This window comes from Melopsittacus undulatus, chromosome 1 (genome assembly GCF_012275295.1).
Source record: "Melopsittacus undulatus isolate bMelUnd1 chromosome 1, bMelUnd1.mat.Z, whole genome shotgun sequence".
Lineage (NCBI taxonomy): Eukaryota > Metazoa > Chordata > Aves > Psittaciformes > Psittaculidae > Melopsittacus > Melopsittacus undulatus.
In genome coordinates, this window is record NC_047527.1 from 52,034,581 (window position 1) to 52,053,658 (window position 19,078).

At 36.7% G+C, this 19,078-nt stretch overlaps 1 protein-coding gene across 5 annotated transcripts in view; it reads left to right on the top strand.

Annotated features, from left to right (window-relative positions):
* Positions 1-19,078, top strand: part of PTPRM (protein tyrosine phosphatase receptor type M) — a 475,841-nt gene that overhangs the window by 157,937 nt on the left and 298,826 nt on the right. For all 5 annotated transcript variants that reach the window (XM_013130096.3, XM_031052840.2, XM_031052841.2 and 2 more), the window contains exons 4-5: positions 4,089-4,167; positions 7,227-7,342. In XM_013130096.3, the coding sequence (XP_012985550.2) occupies positions 4,089-4,167; positions 7,227-7,342 (195 nt within the window). The remainder of the gene's footprint in view (positions 1-4,088; positions 4,168-7,226; positions 7,343-19,078) is intronic.

Consider the following 19,078-nt stretch of genomic DNA (forward strand, 5'->3'; position numbering starts at 1 on the left):
CCTAATTTCTCTACAACAAAAGCAGGAATTTACGGAGTGAGGTTGTGTGGCAACCAAACCTGTTTATTTCTATTGTTATTTGGAACAGGCAAGTTATCTCGAGTCGCACATTTTCAGCAGTAAGCATTTATGTTAGTGAGCAGACCCCCTTTCTTTGTTCATATGTAGCAAGGGGAAGTGGCAGGAATGCAAAGCTAATTTTGCTCTTCACTGAAGCAGGGAGGATCAGGGACAGTGCAGTGCTAAGCCGCTTCCCTGGTTCCTGTTTGGCAGGCCTGTGAGGGGGAGAGTGGTGTAAAACAGCTCGCAGGCTGACATTCGGCAGAGTTCTTCCTGAGCAAGTGAATTGAGTGTTTTAACCAGTTGTTTCCGGACTGATAAGGAGGAGGAATAATAGAAAAAAAAAAAAAAGGAAAATCCAAGGAAGTCAAAATGTCACAAGAAAAGCTACTTTTCAGCTGTGAAGTGATGGGAAAAAATGGATGTGAAATAAGTTTCTAGGTTTAATTTCTAGTGAAATTACTAGTAAAACTGATCCAGATTTGTGAATAGTCTTGGCAACCTTAATACATGCCTTTCAGTGAAATAAATGAGGCAACAGAGATATTTCTAAGTCAATTTCTGAGCAACTTCCAACCCCTCTAACAGTGTGTGGCACACTTACTAGGACTTTCAGAAATGTGTCGTGCATAGAATTGAATTCTTTTTTAGTGTAAAAGGGAAGATGCTTAGTTAAGCAGATATTTAGGTCAACAATTTTCATTTATTACTTTTAATAAAACAAAATACTGGATTTGGATGCAGCACTTGATAGTATTTCACAGCCTGTGAAAGGAACAGAAATTATGTTACTGTATTTGAAATAGGTGTCATGTTCTTTTATATATGAAGTCAAAGGCACATTAAGGATGTCTCTGACACTGGTATGACACTACTGGCTATCGTGTCTCTTTCCATTTACTATAAATTGTAATTTTTTTGTCAGAAGAGATTAAGACTTACAGTTATTAAAGTTGATACCAGGTTGGCTATTGCTTTCAATAGAAGCATGAATAAACTATCAATATTTCAATTTATATTACTTTTCTTTGGAACATGTCCTCTTTAATGCCAGTAATTGTAATTTAATAGTGTGTCCAGCTGGCACTTTCTTGATACATTGCCTTGCTTATTTGTGGTAATGACATTTTTGATACGTTGTCCAGAGATAGGGCAAGGTATTTTAGATCACTCATTGAGTCTTTCTCTGTTGTCATAAACAGGTCTGATTCAGTTATTTCAAGGTTGCAGTTTCTGCCTGTGAAATGAAAAAACTGATTTAAGTTTAAAATCTTCAAGTTTTATTTGTCTGCAAGTATATTGCAATAGTGAAGTACCTGAAAACTCTTGGAGAGCCTGTAGCTAAGCTCCCCTGTTATGAATTATAGGAATTATTTTGAGAACTTCAACTCAGATATTGTGTATTTTTTCTTTTGTAAAGCCTCAGGTCTTTGATTTTGTTGGAAATCAGGTAATTCTTTGGAAAAGACACTTCTATGTCACATTTTATAAAAATAGTTAAAAACCTATTATCTGGTAGTAATATTTTTAGCAGAAAACTTCTGGCTGGTTTGGCTGCTTCAGAGATGTGCATGTGCCAGATCCTCCCAGGGTTTTCTAGAATTTACCATACCTAAAAGCGAAGAACCAGATAAAACCTCCTCTACTCTGCAATGATAGGATCATGGATCAAATAGATTTTTCAGATGTCTTTGCACAGATATGCTTCTTATAGTAAGTGCTCAGAAACAGAGAGAGATGTTTAATTTTGTTTAGGGTTTTTTTGTTGTTTTGTTTTTTTGTTTGTTTTTATTTTTTAAAATCAGTTGTACTTCAATGAAAATTAGAAAGTTGTTTTGGTTTTTTTTCCCTCTTCCTGACAGCATCCAGGAGAGAAATCAGTAACTGTTCCAAACCCACTATGTTTTTATAGGCAGGTCTTTGCCTCCACACTTAAGATTCCGTTAACATAATGATTTTCCTAGTGGCAGTGTATTTTCCCATGAAACTTTTCCACCATTTCTGAGACCAGTCTGTCTGCTGTTTGTTTTTCACTGCTGTGTTGTAATATCCTTGCATTGACTGCAGGTTCCTGGAACTATAGCATGGTTTTTGTGCCCTCCAGTCTTTCAGATGATCTCCATTTTGAATAGGCTTGGTAGCTCTTCAGGAAGTGGAGCAGTCTCCTCCTACTTCCAAGGGCACCAGCATAGCCATTTTATATAAGATAGCATACCACAAACATACAATTGTTTGTCACATTTAATTGTGATTGTTCTTTTTCCAAAGTTCAGTGAGTGAAGGCAGGAGCTGCATTCTACATCTTGCACTGCTGTCAAAATTTAGGGCTACTCTGTGCAAGTCATCTCTCTCTCTGTATTTCCATTGTAATGCTGTTAAGGTGAGCATAAGAATGATCATGGTTGGAAAAGTTCTTTCAGGTCTTTGAATGCAAGTTATTATTTAAGAGCTTCTGCTTTTTTAGTTCAAGAACTTCTGCTTCCCAAAACAGTTCCTAAGACCTGTTCCACCAGGAGATTTTCTTCTTTGTAGGAAAAAGTTGTTGTGAATTTTTAAATGGTCTTGCTCTGAATGCTCAAAGGAATGCTGAAAGCCAAATCTATGCCCAGTTCAGATCAGTGATACCAACTTTTAAGTGCCATCGGGATTCTATTGGGCATTTAAAAGGCCATAGACTGGGGCTTATGACTGAGCAATTCTCTTTTTGTAGGTATTTTTTCTGCGAAGTTTATTTGGTGCTTTTGAATTTTCCTCATTGCTGTCTTGTGTTTTCGTGTTGCTCCCTGGTTATCTAGGAGCAGCATAGGCACTGTAGGTTGAAAATTCTGTGTAGGCAGGAGGCAGAACTAGAATGAACTCCACAGCCATGTGGAGTTAAAGCTATATTTCATTCAAGTGAAATTGTGAGGGAGAAATGGACAGTGTTTAGGAAGACAATGTCTGAGGGAGAAGAACAGGATTGGTGTCCATGGGTATAGCAATGAGAAAGATGGGAGAAAGCAGAGGCAAGGAGCAGTGAAGAATTTTCTCACCTCAAGGCTTGTTTTAAAATCAGACTCAGTGTTTTTTTATCACCAGGAAACTACAATATAATATTACGGGCTGTATGTTATCTTTGTGACATGTTTCCTTTCTGTATCATTCTCTTTCTGCTGAAATAAGTGCAGTAAAGGATACGATGCTTAGTGTCCTTCTGCATCTGTTCCAAGGTCAAGTAAAGCATATGCATGAAAATAGTTTCTAAACTTTCTTCCTCAGTGTATTTCCTGAGACAAGTTACAAGAGGTAGTTAGAGTTAACTTTCCAAGCAAAAGGACTAATAATAAAAAAAATCACAGCCTGGATTTGATCATGAAGTTCTTGAGCATTGGCTTGGAAATGTACCTGTTAATGTAACTGGCATATTTTCTTCTTTTCCACATAAACATTCTTGGGATATTCAAAGCTAAGGCTGCCAAAGTTTGGAGAGGTTTACTTTTAAGTGTACTTAATTCTAACAACAAGAACAGTCCATTTATTTTGTGACCTATTTATAGCCATTAAACAAACCGTGGCAAATGGATCTGCTTTACTTAATTCGTTACATTTGGTGGAAGATTAAGAGCATGGAAAATACATTCATGAAAATAGGTATGTTTGTCTCTGATACTGTGCAAATCTCTGTATAATGCAGAACTGTATTTTTTTAAAATTAAAGGAGTTTCCTCTTCAAGACAAAGAATTGAAAACAAAATACAAATCTTAAGATTATTATTTGGTAACTACTTTAGCAGACCAAATACTGGGAGGATTTGGTTATTCCTCGTTGTGATCACACTTGTAAATCTCCAAAAATAAACATGAAAAAGTGTGATTTATATTCTTGCTAATTTTAATGATAAGAACAACACATTGTGAGGGTTTTTTGATTGTATTTTTTCAAAGTGTTCTCAAGATATTAAAAAATTAGATGTATTTTCCATAACAGAATATTTTTATATTCCCTGTGTTACAAAGCTGGTAACTGAAATTCTCTTTCTGCTTCTCAGGTTGTTTTTGAAGTGGTCACTTCAGGTCATCCAGGATATGTGGCTATTGATGAAGTGAAAGTTTTAGGACATCCATGTAGTAAGTACCTATCCACTGTTTTAAAGCTAGCCCCCTAAAATGAATAAGCCACTATGCTTCAACACTTGTGGAGCAAAAGATAAGGAGAATATCAGAAAACAATGTAACTGCTGTAAATGTAGGCTGAGTACATACAAGGTGTTCCTAGCGTTTGAGCACTTCACCTTATTGGCTTTAAAGACATGTCTCACATGCACCTCGTGTACAGTGCTTGGCGTGATCCCCAGAGCCATCTAACAACTCCTTCAGAACAAGTCATCAAGATTTGTTGACCAGTTTTCTGTCTGCATGAAAACATCTGTGCAGCCACAAGCTGAGGCATTAGTGAGATCAGATGAAATATAAAAGAGCCAAATATATATGAGTTTTCTTTCCAAGGCTTAGAAGGAAGAAAACTCAGCTGGCTGAGGGCTGAGGCTTTGCTAACCACGGTTACTTAGGGTGCTTCATGAGGTTCATGGCTTAATTCCTGCACTGTTTTACTTATGTTTCAGGTAGGTTTCCATATCCCGTTATTAAGGATATGTAATACTTAACTATCCTAAGTTCTTTTAAAACTGATGTCAAAACAAACCCATGTAAATTAATGCTTTAATGTGGTAGTCCAGAGGTAATTGAACAGACTACTTAGATAAATGATGATTTCACATATCTGCTATTTGTTATATGTGTTAAGATCATACATGGAATTGTAGGTTGTTAACTTACTAACCAAATGACGGAGTGGGGAAAAAGACACCTAACTTCTGTGTAATTGTTCAACATATTGTGCTTGCATGAGTCCTTTATGGCTTGTAAGAGCTGTGATTTAAAATAAAAAATTATTATCTGTTAGTAACAATGCCATAAAAATGGCTTTAGTGTTGGTGGCAAGAAGATACAGACATTACTTCAAATGCAGAGACAGTTATGCAGAATCAGCAACTGTTATTTCTGAATCACTTAGTTCTAATATACACAGAAGGCTCTCATGTTGTTAGACAGTATTTGTGCTTCTGCATTTTGAGTTTTTATCTTTGGTTCAGATAGGGTAAGTCTAAGGCAGCATTTTATCAGCTTAATAATTTTTCTCATACAGATTTTGAGAGGTTTGATCTGTGCATTTGTACCAATCAATTCTCAAAACCTGCAAATAGCTCTTGCTATTGTGGAGAATGAGTTATACCCCATAGTGCATAGAGCTGTAATGTGGCAGTGCTGAAATGCAAAAGCTTTAATGAAAAGTTCTTTGATCAAGTAATTAAAATGTTAGAAATTAAGACATCAAACCAGTTATATTGTCTACAGGAAAATTGAAAATTGTGTGAAAATTGGAATAGAGCAACTGTGTGTCTAAAACTTTGCAAGACTCATAATGCTATTATTTCTGTATATTACCAGAAAAAATACTTTTGGAATGATTAACTCTTTAAACACAAATTGAAATAAGAAAAAATATTTGCTAAGCAGTTTTCTGGGTAGGATGGATGAAGACCAAGCAGAACACAAGCTCTAGGCATGTAAAACTGAAAGGGTTAGATTGTGGTGGGGGGGTGAGGTTTTTCTTGTGTGTGTGTTTTTAAAACCTAATGCCTCTCTTCACCCTCTCCACCAAGTGGGGTAAAAAAGGTGTAAAAAAGAAAAATCAACTGAGAAATGGTGAACTTGCTGAAGAATTTACTGGTTAGTTAGACATTAATAGCTAGATAGCAAAGAAAGAGGTGATTTTGGCTCCATCCCTGGCAGTGTTCAAGGCCAGGTTGGACAGAGTATCAAGCAACATGGTCTATAGTGAGGCATACCAGACGATGGCAGAGGGTTTGGAAGTAGATGATCTTAAGGTTCTTTCAAACCCTCACCATTCTATGGTTCGATAAGTCTGTCTGTCCTAACTGGGAAGCGTTCACAAAAAAAAAAACAAACAAAAGAAACAGTATGTCCAATCATTTGCTATAAGGACAGTTATAATGAAAAGATTTTGTTCTGTAGTTATATATTAATTTGAGCTATTTTATTCTGTCATCTTCTCCTTCTTATACTGCTTTGCATTGGATATTAAACAACTTTTTCTTGAATACTGGTAGCTGGTTGCTTATAATTCCTAACAAACAATTGCAATTTCTCCCAGTGATAACATCTTTTAAGAAAATGTAACCAACACTGTAAATGGTTGTGGTGCTCTGCTAGAAAATGTGTATTTATTTTGCCAGTTTACTAGTAGCACTAGCATGTCTGAAAGTAATGTTCAGAGCCTGGCTTATTTGCTAGTATTAGTCAGTGCAAAAAGTCACCTTACCTGCAGTAGGATTTGAATGGTTGGTAATGCTGCCTTTAGAAAGGTAAGTTTCTGTATCAGATTTCTGTTTTTCTGTGTCATGTGATTGACTCTTTCCAGTAAAACAAAAATATACATACTGTCTTTCCTCCTTCAGTGAACATAGTTCTTGTTTGAATATTTATTTCATTTATTAGGTTATTTATAGCTTTAACGCTTAAATTTTTACTGGAAATGTTTTCTTTTTCTAAATGAAAAATGAGAATTGATAAGGAGAATGCATTGTGGTTTGGGTCTGGTTTTTTTTCCTTGCAGTGTTGTTGAAAATAATTTTATTTAAAGAATACAGCTATAGTTGGTGAGAAATGCTGTGTTAGTATTTTAGCTGTTTTATATGCTACATTTCTAAAGCATCTCCTCTGTAGACACTGTACCTGGTTAAAACAAAAAACTTGTTTCCCTGACAACATCAGTCAACTTCTTACTGTTTTGTCTAGTTGGTAGTGTAAGTATCTAATAGTTTGGGTTTTTTTTCAAAACATAATTAGTTTGTAATATAATCTTTATTAATAGAGTGTTATTACCATAGGGGTGCTGAGCTAAGATAATTTACACAGCAAGAACAATTAAAGAGCACCCTTCTCTTCTGCTCTTTCCCAGGTACAGAAGTAAACCAACGTAAAATCTAATGCGTAGCTGATAATTTAAACCATTTAAAGCAAAGCTGTTTAGTTTGCTCAGTGTGTTGTTCATAGCCAGTACTTCCATGTTGTATAACTCCAGTACTCTTATCTTCTTCCAACAGCAAAAACTCCCCACTTCTTGCGTCTTCAGAGTGTGGAAGTCAATGCAGGACAATTTGCTACATTTCAATGCACCGCCAATGGTGGAACAGACTCAGGTGACAGACTGTGGTTACAGGTAATTTCTTTACTAATGCAATGATCTTCTGGGAGGAGAGTTTGTCACTCTAAAAGGAATGTAGAACATGAAAATGATAGGGCTGTTCATTTCATCAATATTAGATTTTATAGCCCCTTTGCACTGCTGCATATTAGGTGTTCTACTGTAGAAAATTATACTGGAAGATTTTCTTCTCTTGTTCCAATGGGAAAAATTAAAAATAAAGGTGCTGGTTCTGTTACTTGTGGCAATCATGAATAAAGGCTAAGAGGAAGAGCCAAGGAAGGCTCTTCCTCTTGGCCAAGAGAAAGGCCAATGAGGAGCGCATGACTTTCTCATGTCTGTGCTGGCTAACTGCAACATTACATACAATGGTTTTCTCTGTTTACCTTTATCTCTGTTTAGTATTTTCAGCTAGAATTGCATTGTTACTTTTTAAGTATGGAGAAGACCAGTATGACAGTCAGATCTGACCTTTTGTATTATAGAGCCAAAGGAACTTGCCTATATTCATTGTCTGTAATGTTTTAATTATTCAGTAATGTAACTTCTAGATAGGTGTCAGATCTTGATTTAAAGGCTCTCTCCAACTCATTTTCTTTCAGTAAAGACAATCTCCCCTTATCTATATATGTAACCTTGTATTGAAACCATGCATCTTACTTGATCTCTTCTAGTAATGGGCATGCAAGTTTAACTGCTGCCTTGTCTTACTGCTATCATTCCAGAGTTGTCTGTCCTCTACAGCAAACAGTAGTCTGTATTTGGACTTAGCTTTAGGATATAGTAACCTCCAGTTCCCTATGCTTTCCATACATGAAAAAACAGCATGCTAGAACTGAGATATTGTCTGTGAGAAGTAAATAAGGATGCCTAAAATAATGCCTAAGGAGATCAGTCAGGTGAAAGTGCAGTATATGGAAAAGACGGAATAGGAATATTGGAGCAGTAGTAACAGGTGGGACTTAGAGATTAAATTCTCTGGTTTTGATGTTTAAACAATTTCAAGCTTTTAGGATAGTCTTCCTTTGACATTGCACTTGATGCAAAATTTCATCAAGCATTTCAGAAATGGTTAATTTTAAATATGACAGGTTAAACAGATGAATAGTTATAAGAAAACCAGTACACAAGCAAATAAGTAAAACCAATTCAAAAGTGAAGACATATTTATCCATATATGAATGATGAACTGTTATGTCTATCCAGAAAGAGCCTAATCAAGTACAGTAGAGGACAATGGAAATCTCTGTTATTTTCATTTTGCAGGGTATTTTTAATCTCTGTGCTAAGGCTTATATTTCTGTAATTTCTCTAATGATATTTCTCTCCAGCCCTTTAAAGCAAATATTACAGTGTTGAATTGGTAAAATTAGACTCCTGTCTTTTCTAAGCTACTGAGATTTTTTGAAAGCATGTTTTTTTTTCCAGTCATGAAAAGAGTTCAGCATGTATGGGAAAATAGTGGGTTGTTATTTCATCAATGATAACCTTTATAGAGCCTTTGAACCTTTGCATAATGCTCTTTTTTAAAATTAATTCAATATAGGGAAATCCTGATTCCATTCAGTTTTTCCATATATTTCAGGACAGTATAACTTCAGCTTGAACTTTTTTGCATGGAATGTATAATCATGTACATGATTATGAGATTTATTTTCTTTTTCCTATATATGAAGAATGAGAAAGTAGAGACAGATTGACTGCTCGAGGAATTTTATCTTCCTGCAGAGCCACTATTTACTTATCCTGCCCATTCAACATACAGGTCCCTCTGGTAATCAGTCCAAGGTTGTGCAAATTCCAGGTGTGCCTCTGTATAAGAACATTTTAAAAGTTGACAGGATCTCCTGGATAGCTTTGATTTATTTTTGTACTTGTTTGCCGGTTTCCACAGATGTCTGCTGCAACTTTACTGTAAGGGTGATCAGACAGCTGCATTTGTAGAACACTGCAAATCAAGGCTATGAGATAGTTTCCAACAGGATTAGCTGTATTTTCGTGTACTAAGTCACTGCCTGGTAACAGATACTAGGCCTTGCAGTTCTCCATCAATCACCTGAGACCATCTGGTTTCATGGTGTGATAATAAGGAATTTTGTATATGCCTACTTATAACATCTTATGACACTGCCACAGGGCCATGAGTACAATGGAGCTATTTGTAATAGCTGTCAGGAAACATGATATCTTCTATGTCATATGACTCGTTAAATGGATGTTAAAGGTCCTTTCCTGCCCAGATAGAAGCAATATTCAACTACAAAACATCTTAATGAAAGATGTTCTTATGCACACTAGAGCCAGAATAAAATGAGCACCATTCTCTGGAGATTTTTATTCTAGCATGCAGGTAATAGGTTTTAGTGGTATTACAGATGGGTTGTGCAATCTCTCTGATATGCCTGCTTTGTCCACCAGTAATACTAAGCCCTTTCTAGAATTATTTTGACATTGTGGGGATTTTTTGTGTTGTTTTGTTTGTTTCTATTTGGGGGAGGGGGTATGTTTTTGTTTTGGTTGGGTTATTTTGGGTGGATGGTTTTTTTTGTTTCATTTTGTTGTTGAGTTTGGGGTTTGTTGTTTGGTTTTTTTATTTTATTTTTTTTTCCCTTTAGATTTATAAGACCTTGAGGGCAAGCTGCAGTAAATACATAAATAAATAATGGTTGTGTGATTTTTATCAGGGCCTTCTGAGCATTTCTGCCATGTAAGTCATATGAGGAGGCCTAATCTGTTTGGAATTTACAGTTCCAAAATATCACGAGATAATTCGCTCCCAAGTGATTTCCAGTACCTGTCATTTGTTTCAGATTCACATTGTTAGTCTGAAGTACGAGTAAATTGACGGAGTGAAATTACAAACCCACTGAGTTCAATGACATTTCTGACTGTCTTCAGCACTGGCAGAATTGTACTCCTATACTTCTGTCTCTTTTATCTTGTACCTCTCACCTTGTATGTAACAGAAGACTTTTAGTAGTACAGAATTTTTCTGGCAAACAAATATTTTACTTTTTGCAGTCTTTTAGAGACTGTGAGGGATAGAAGTTCCTTAAAACAAATGAATGATCCTAACTTGGTTGGTTATTTTAGTTTCCTCTTGGCTGAGTAGTTGTTGGAAACAGCGTAGTTTAATAGTGTAATAATGTCCAGGCTTTGAAGCAGTCTTAAGTGAAATCTGTAGACCATTTTTTTTGCATTATATTTTTTTATTTTTCTTTTCAAGCCTATCCCATTTTTATTTCCTACGGAATATGAAGTCTATTAATTTATGGAATATTATGGATTTTTTTTGCAATTAAAAGTGTGATAGGGAAACCACAATGTATAGGTTAGCTGTCCAAATTAGACCACTGAGCTATGAAATTTGTTTCGTGATGCTGTGATCCATAGTTACTTTTTGAGGAGAGGGAAGACAGAAAGCTGTTTTCCTATTCCATAGTGCAGTGTTTTGCAAGAGAAACATTTTTCCTGATCCTGCTAGGCAGCTGTGAACACTAGTGCATGAGCTAGGATTGCAGGCTTGTCAGAAAATTTGACAACAAATGGTGGGTATTTTCAGTGATATCATTTAAAGTCAAGCAAGAACACTTTGAATTATACAACTCTGTTTTTGTAACTATTGTCCAGTAAGGCCATTGGCTAGATTGTATGTCTATGAATTCACATCCCAATTAGGTTATGTTCTAAACATAAACATACTTTAAAATAAATCTGATAACACTAATGAAGGAATGTTTGTAATTAATAGATGTGTTCCCTCTGCTTTCATTTTCTTTAACACATCTGTGGACAACACAGGTTACTTGTCAGTATGGGATGACTCTCTTTTTTATTGAAGGATGGATTAAAAATGGCATTCCTGTGCTCTTTCCTGTGTTTCCACTGTAAGGATAAAATACAGCCCTTACAGTGGGAATTATAACAGTTGCTATATTATTTATTTTGTTTTATTTCTTTTAATTAAACAAATTCCTTATTGATACTACAAGCTCCAGAAGCTGACACCAAAAATTAGATAAAGCAGTAGGCACTAAAGAAGCCGGGAATCCCAAGGAATGGAAATACACTTCAAAAGGAGCAAGCAAACAAACCCAAAACATTTGTAGGTGGTAGCCAAAGTTAAACTGGGAGAGAAATTAACATGTGGAACCATGACAAACACAGAACAGTTAATAGTCAAGTGAAAGCAGCTGAGACAACATCTTCTGAAAGGCTTCTTCTATTATTAGTATCTAGTAGATTGGCACAAATCTGTATTACAGGAGAAAGAGAGCAGAATTCTTATTTGGAAATAATCTTTTGGTGCAGCGTAGAAGACTGAAAAAGCAAACATTTTGCTTTCCACAAACATCTTTAAGCCAGGAATCTAAATTGTAGCTTTCAAGTTAGAATGAAGTTTAGAAAAATAAAGATTTATTTAAAACCAGGTAGATTTCTTGCACTGCAAGCCCGAGATACACACATACATGGACTTTTTTTCCTCTGGAAGTGTATGAAGTTTGAACTGTCATGTATTGAAAATTTATACGTACAAAATATTATATTAATAGTAACCAAAATAAAAATTGCTATCAAGTGAAAAGTGCTTAAATATTAAAATAAATGTTTCCATGGCAATACTTAGAGAAAGTTGTGTCCCTGTAGTTAAAAGTTTGAACTTTTTGAGCCTACTTTTTTTAAGCTACACACTAACTTTTGGGTTTTTTTTTCATCTTCCTGCAAAATTCCCATCTCCTTCAGTACAGGAGGCATCTTCAATTGATGAGTAGCTTAGTATGTGGGTTCCTTCACACAGGTATATTTAGGGCTTCACTTTGCCTACTAAATACTATATAAATCAGTTCTGAAACCAGGTTTTTAGTTTTCTAATGTCTTACTATATAATCTTAGTGCTTCACAATATTAAGTTGTTCCTGTTGGATGGACTGATATGATCTTCATTTAACAGTTGAGGATCATAGACACTGATAAATAAAATCAGCATGTATTCCTTGTGTTTGGAAGCACTCTCTGAGACATCTAGACCTGATTCTCTGCATGTAAGGCACTGATCCTGTGTCCACTGATGTTAGTTGCAGCTATGAGTGGCCAGTACTTTGGGGAACTGACCTTTTCAAAGAGGTTGTTTTTTTTTTCCAAAGGCTTCGAGAATATCAGTAAACAGAGGAGTCCTGGAAGCACTTTAAGTGATACGACAGAGGCGTAGTTTTACTATGAAACTGAATCTTTTGGTAATAATTTCTAAAGATTTGTTATAGCATCACTAAACATGTGACAGTTGCCTTTTTCAGGGACTTGTACCTTGACTCTGTGGGTACCCTTTCTTCGGGAGAGGTTCCTCAAACAGTAGAAAGCTACAGCTGATGAGAAAGAGAGGTCATCATTTCAGTGAAGAACTATGTTTTTCCTAGCCTCATTCTAAAACGTGGTTGAAATTCAAATTATTATTTATAAATTTAATTCTCAGGCACATAACATTTATTGCAGAGATACAGACCTAAGTGTAATAATTTGTCGAAGGTAAGCAAATAACAATAGGATCTCTGGATGTATCTGACAGCTGTAATAAATGGCATCATCAGACTTGCCAGTAGCCAGATGTTAATGGGTATTCTCTGATCGAAGGAGAGAGGGTGAAGTCTTTAATATCTAATGGTTTGTACATGCTGAACACATGCTGCTTCATTTGCAGCCAACAAACTGAATAGTATCACTCTCAGGGCCCCTCTTCTCTACCCTGTGTAAACAGTGTATTACCTGTTAATAAGGGATTTCACTTTTCTTCTTGCCTTTCCTGAAAGCTCCCTTTCCCCTTATTCAATTAATATTTTTGTGTATCTTCAGTAGTCTTTTGCTGAAGGTATGAAGAGTATGAAAGGTTTTATTCATCTACATGCAAAACTGCAAAACCTGTATGCATCTTTTATTGTTAGTCAAAGGCAGAGATCTAATCCTGTGTCAGAGGGAGTTCTGGAAAGCAAATTACTTTCTGTAGGAATACACACACACACAAATGAGGGGTATCAAAAACATCCTTGTGAGAGTGTAGAACCAGTGTAATAACTCCTGGCAAATTATGAAAATAAAGTATATTTATAGGATATACAAAGTATGTATGTGCGTTTGTGTGCACATATGCTTCTTTATGTAAATCCCATGAAGTATGCTATAAGGTCCGAGAGTTTTGAAAGAATTTTTTGTTATGCTGTAAACTCTGAGGCTTTCATATAGTTACGATTTTCATTACTACATCTGGAAGCACTTGAGGAAAAAATGTTTCAGCCATTCTTGAATGCTAAGATAATGAAGCAGTATTTTACCTGTTAAAATTAAATCATATGCATATGTAACAATTTAGTAACACAAACAGGTGGAACTATTAATGTAGACTGTACAATGAGGTAGGCCTAAAGAAGATGTTCCTTTGAATATTAAAAAAAATGGTATGGGTTTGATCAGTAGGTGCTTTTGTGTACTGTGGGAGTGTCAAGTGGCAGCTTGACAAAGTTTGTTTGCAAGTAACATGAAAGGTCAGTCGCTTTTGATCTTCCTCATTTGTTGAAGATGTCTTCTTACACCTTATATCTACAGTGTCAGAAGTGCCACTTAAGAGAGCCATTATTATTTTTATTCAACAAGGACGATATGATACTTGGACTTCGGAGAACGTTGCTATTTCTTCTTCCTTTTCCCCTATTTTAGAACTATGTGTCAAGTATTCATAAACTACCAGATACTAATGAATTGACTACATACTACACTGATTTGCAGAAAATTTGGTGACATTTGTGGACATAGACAAGTTAGAGGAGGTGCAATTAAATTTACCCCTTTCCTCCAACCTTATCCATTCCCATAGATAATCTCATTTGATTAAATGACCCATAAGAAAAGTTATGCTGATATTACTTTTATTAGTCTAACCTTTTTGACATTTTTGTCTGAATTTGAAAGTGAAGCGATGAAAGTAGTATTCTCTTTTCAAGAAACTCAGTGTAATGTGTTAATCTAATGGTTATTTTTGAGTGTTAAATAACATAGTACACGGTGGTTAGCAAACTTGAGATAATGGACCAATTGACCTGTGCCATGGAGGGCTGGTTAAACTCAGCTTGTGTTTTAAGAGTGTGTTAGATATGCCTGTTTCTGGACTCTGAAGACTGCCTTGATATGAAGCACAGTTCAGCAGCAGCAAAATCTCTTAAGGACACATACAAGTTAGGCAATTGATGAAGTAAGTTCAGTAAGCTTTCTGTGCTATGCTCTTGGACCTTTGGAAGAAAAAAAAAAGAGTGACTTTTACAATGAATACTGTACCTAAAATATACAAACTTGCTGTTGGAGGGCATCATGTTCTAATTGGAGTTGGTTCTTTTTTAAAACCAAGGGCTGTTGAAACTTCTTTGAGACAAGGAGAATCAAAGTAAAGATGAAATTAAATTAAACCTGAAGGGAAAATGACAGGAAGGAAAAACAGGGCATTGGGGAAAGTGTGTATTGGGGGTGATAGCTGTTAAACTGACTTAGTAAGACCAAAACCCCTCTATGTTATCTTCCCTCTTACATGAACTATTATTTAGCTTATTATTGCTGTGGTTGCATTTATTCACCAATTGCATTCTCACTGTTGAGGGGTTTACTATAATTCCCTTTAACCATAAGCATGTATCTCTTCTTACCATTCATTCCTTCCATTTAGAAGGATCTTTTCAGTAGGCCATTGCCTCACACTTGACAAGGCATGGTTTCTCGTCCTGAAATGTGTGTGCTACTTTCTTGGCTACTTCTTACTTGCTTTGTAGGACTAAGTATCTCTTTGGTTTTGCCTGCTATTCTGGTTGTTTAAAACCTTGGTTGCCCTCAGAAGACATGTTGGTCTTCCTGCATCCCACGTTGCTTTTCTTCCCAGAAAGGTAACACTTTTCCAATTAAGAGAATGTGGGACTTGAGTGCACTGGTTTTTAACTGTCCTGTTATGTGCTTGGATAGAAAAGGCAGAAAAATGTCTGCATTAGTAGATTTTGCATTGTGTATACAGATGAAAACTATGCTAATAATCTTTACTTTCTCATTTTCTCCTCATTACTTTGCTCCTTCCCAGCCCCTCCATGAAGCCTGGTGTTTGCAGAATGTCAAACCAGAGTATTTAAACTCAATAAAAAAAAATAAAATAAAAAATATGTTATCTTCATCTTTTTAGCAAGGTGTTCATCCTAATTCTTGAAATTTTTAATCATAGAATAGTTAGGGTTGGAAGGGACCTTAAGATCATCTAGTTCTAAACCCCCTGCCATGGGCAGGGACACCTCACACTAAAACATGCCAAGGAAGACTTCGTCCAACCTGGCCTTGAACACTGCCAGGGATGGAGCATTCACAACTTCCCTGGGCAACCCATTCCCATGCCTCACTCCCTCCACAGTAAAGAACTTCCTTATATCCAATCTAAACCTCTGCTGTTTAAGTTTCAACCCGTTACCCCTTGTCCTATCACTACAGGACTAACAATTTTTCAGTGCTCATAAAATACGTAAAAATTCCAAATCTTCTTTCCGTTCATCTTTAACAGCATACAATAGAATACAAAATGACTTGTAGGAAGCTATATCCTCAGAAACATCTGGAGAAAACAGAGCATGTGAAATCGCTCTGTAATTGAGAGTTTGGTTTCATACCGGGATAGTGGGCATGCTCAGAAAAGCATGGACAAAACTGTTGAAAAAGTTGAAAGCTTGCTGGAAATTCTGAATCTGAAATCTTGTACTTCTCTGCTCTTGATTTCTTTGAGTCAGCTTGAGCACATAGTTTTAAACATAGTTAAAAATAATAGTGTGGAAAATTGAGCTGTTGCTTGTGGATACATATTTTTTTGGACAGAATAGACCATGGCATAAGTTAGTTGCACTCTGTTTTTATCGTGCTGCTGGAAATCCAGGGAGTGAACCAAGTGGTTTTGTATTTTTGCAGTGGTGGTGCCTGCCCACTCTTTAATGCTCTAGTAAGCTCAGATCCTCTGGGTAAAAGATGATGTTGAAATACAAGATACCCTTTGGGAAAAAAAATAATGCATTTACTATTAAGCTAAATATAGATGTACCGATAACTATGCGTACTCTGCAGTGGAAGGATGGCAGCACTTTCAAGAAAAGAGGAAGTAATTTTCATTATTTTGGGTAGAAAATGATAGTACTTTTTTAATCATTAAAATGATTCCTGGCAGCTTCAGGATGGTTTAAGCATTATCTTTTTTGAGTGTACTTAAGAAGTACATGTAAGACTTAGTGAATAGGGCTGATATTCAATTACATTCCTTTGTAGATCAATGGCTTGCCATTGCAAAGTATACAGTGTACAAGGCCCACCATTATAAAATTTTATTCGTAGTGTGGGCCTTACAAATGATTGCCTTCTTCTGTCCCTTTTTCATAGCTTTGTCTTAACTTCTTGCCTGCAGCTGACCTGATTCACAGTATCAATGATGTTGACAGACTCCTATTTGGAGCCATGTGGTGGAAGTTTAAAGTCTTGGGACCTTGGTTTCAGTTAGGCTCTGAAGTGATGCTAGATTTCCTGGTGGAAAATCAAGAAGTTAAGATTTTAAGAAAGCTGAAACAAATTCTGTGGGACTGACCCTGCTGGTGCTGCAGAAGTTTACCTTAACCAAGTCTTGTCCCCAGAGCTCTTTAGTTATATGTTTGTTGCTTACTGATGAAGAGGTTTATTAAAAAATAAATCCTGACTGGCTGTAATAGAGTATCTTTATTAACTGAAGTGTCACTAGTCCGGTAGATAAATGCACATTAATATTTATCACTCACTGTATGCTACAAAGATTATATGAAAAGTGGTTTGTGCTTTGGTATGTAATCTGCTGTGATCTGAGTAAAAAGAGTTGTGTAAATAAATTCCCAAGCAAAGCTATTGAAGTAGAATTGGATGTGCTGCAGAAGTTTTGGGTCCAGTGTATGGCTAAAGAGATGTGAGAATTATTCAAAACTCAACTGCCAATACAACACTATTGAAAAAAATGTGATTCTAGTGCAAAGTAATAACAACTTCAAATAAGTCACCCAAACACTCTAAATCACTCCAAAACACTCTAAAATCTATGCAGCAGAAGGCTGCTTGGAGACCTCATAGCAGCCTTCCAGTATCTGAAGGGGGCCTCTAGGGATGCTTCATTAGGGGCTGGAATGATAGGAGAAGGGGTAACAGATTAAAACTGAAACAGTGGAGGTTTAGACTGGATATAAGGAAGAAATTCTTTACTGTGGGGGTGGTGAGGTACTGGAATGGGTTGTCCAGGGAGGTTGTCAATGCTCCATCCCTGGTAGTGTTCAAGGCCAGGTTGGACGAAGCCTTGGGTGATACGGTTTAGTGTGAGGTGTCCCTGCCCATGGCAGGGGGTTTGGAACTAGATGATCTTAAGGTCCTTTCCAACCCTAACTATTCTATGATTCTTTGTTTTTACATTATCTGGCATTCATTGGTTTTTCTGACAATTTTAATTTAGTCTACTATATTTTTCTAATATCTTCCTGTGCCAGAGGGTAGTGGAGCCTTGAAATGTTAGAAGGATATCAACACCATGTGGGAGCAGAATTATTTTGAGGCTAGAATATGGGCTATAACTAAGAGTAACGGGATAAGATGAGGATGGGAGCATTTAGACTGACACTTAAGTAGCCTTGTCAGTAAGATCCATTGAACCATGAAGGTATTTCCTACAGAATTTGGTGAAAATCTCATAAATTTGAAGTTGCAATGACACAAATTAGAAGAATTACTATACGTGGAGCAATCAGACTTACTTAGAATTGGAGATTACCTGTCTTTTCAATCTAAATTTTGGCTGCTTCTCCTCTTTTGCTCTATCCAGCCTCTTCAGCGGGACTGGACAGAATTCATGGAGAAAAAAGTATGCTGTATTTGTATATAGGATTACCTGACTAAGCTGTACTGCAAGAGATATCTGTACCATTTCCCGATGGAGCCAAGAAACCACCAGAGCTCTGATTTTTCTCCATTGCTAAGTGCTGGGGAATGGTGTGACTGTTCCCTGCCTTGCTACCTAATGAGTCAATAAAACTACGTGTTTTCATTGCTCATAGAATTTTTGAGACAAAAATTGCATAAGAGATCTCATCCTTGAATGGCTACGATGGCATCAATAATATGGTAAAAGTCAATTTTAATAGCTAATTTGAGAAATGTGCCTTTCTGAAGTGCTGAGTTTGATTCTCTGTGGGAACTAGTGTTCTGATGATGAAAGTGAGGTGTGGTAGCACTTAGATGTGGTGGGATCTGAGCACCCATGACTGTCAACAGTACACAGAATCACAGAATCAAGTAGAATCAGTAGAGTCAACTAGACCTTTAAGATCATCAAGTCCAACCTTTACCAGAGGACTGCCAAGTCCACCAGTGATGCTGCCCCTTGAAAAAGGCAGAGGAGGAGTAAGCCAACCAAGGAGCCTGGACTCTCCCAGTCCAGAGAAGAAGGGCCACCTTTATTGTGCCAGTAGAGGGGGATCTCAGTGGTCACTCAGAGAGGAAACACGCTTGGTCCCACTGAGGTGTCCAGGCCGTGTTTTGGGAGTTTGGGCCCGATGTTGCAAGTGGGAGTTGTCTCGTGCCCACGTGGGCCTAGCAGGGATGGAGATGCTGCCACTTTCCAGTGCTGTGGAGTCAGAGGATGCTGCCGATGGCCGATGCCTGTTGGTTCTGGGGCTCCTGGTCTCAGATATT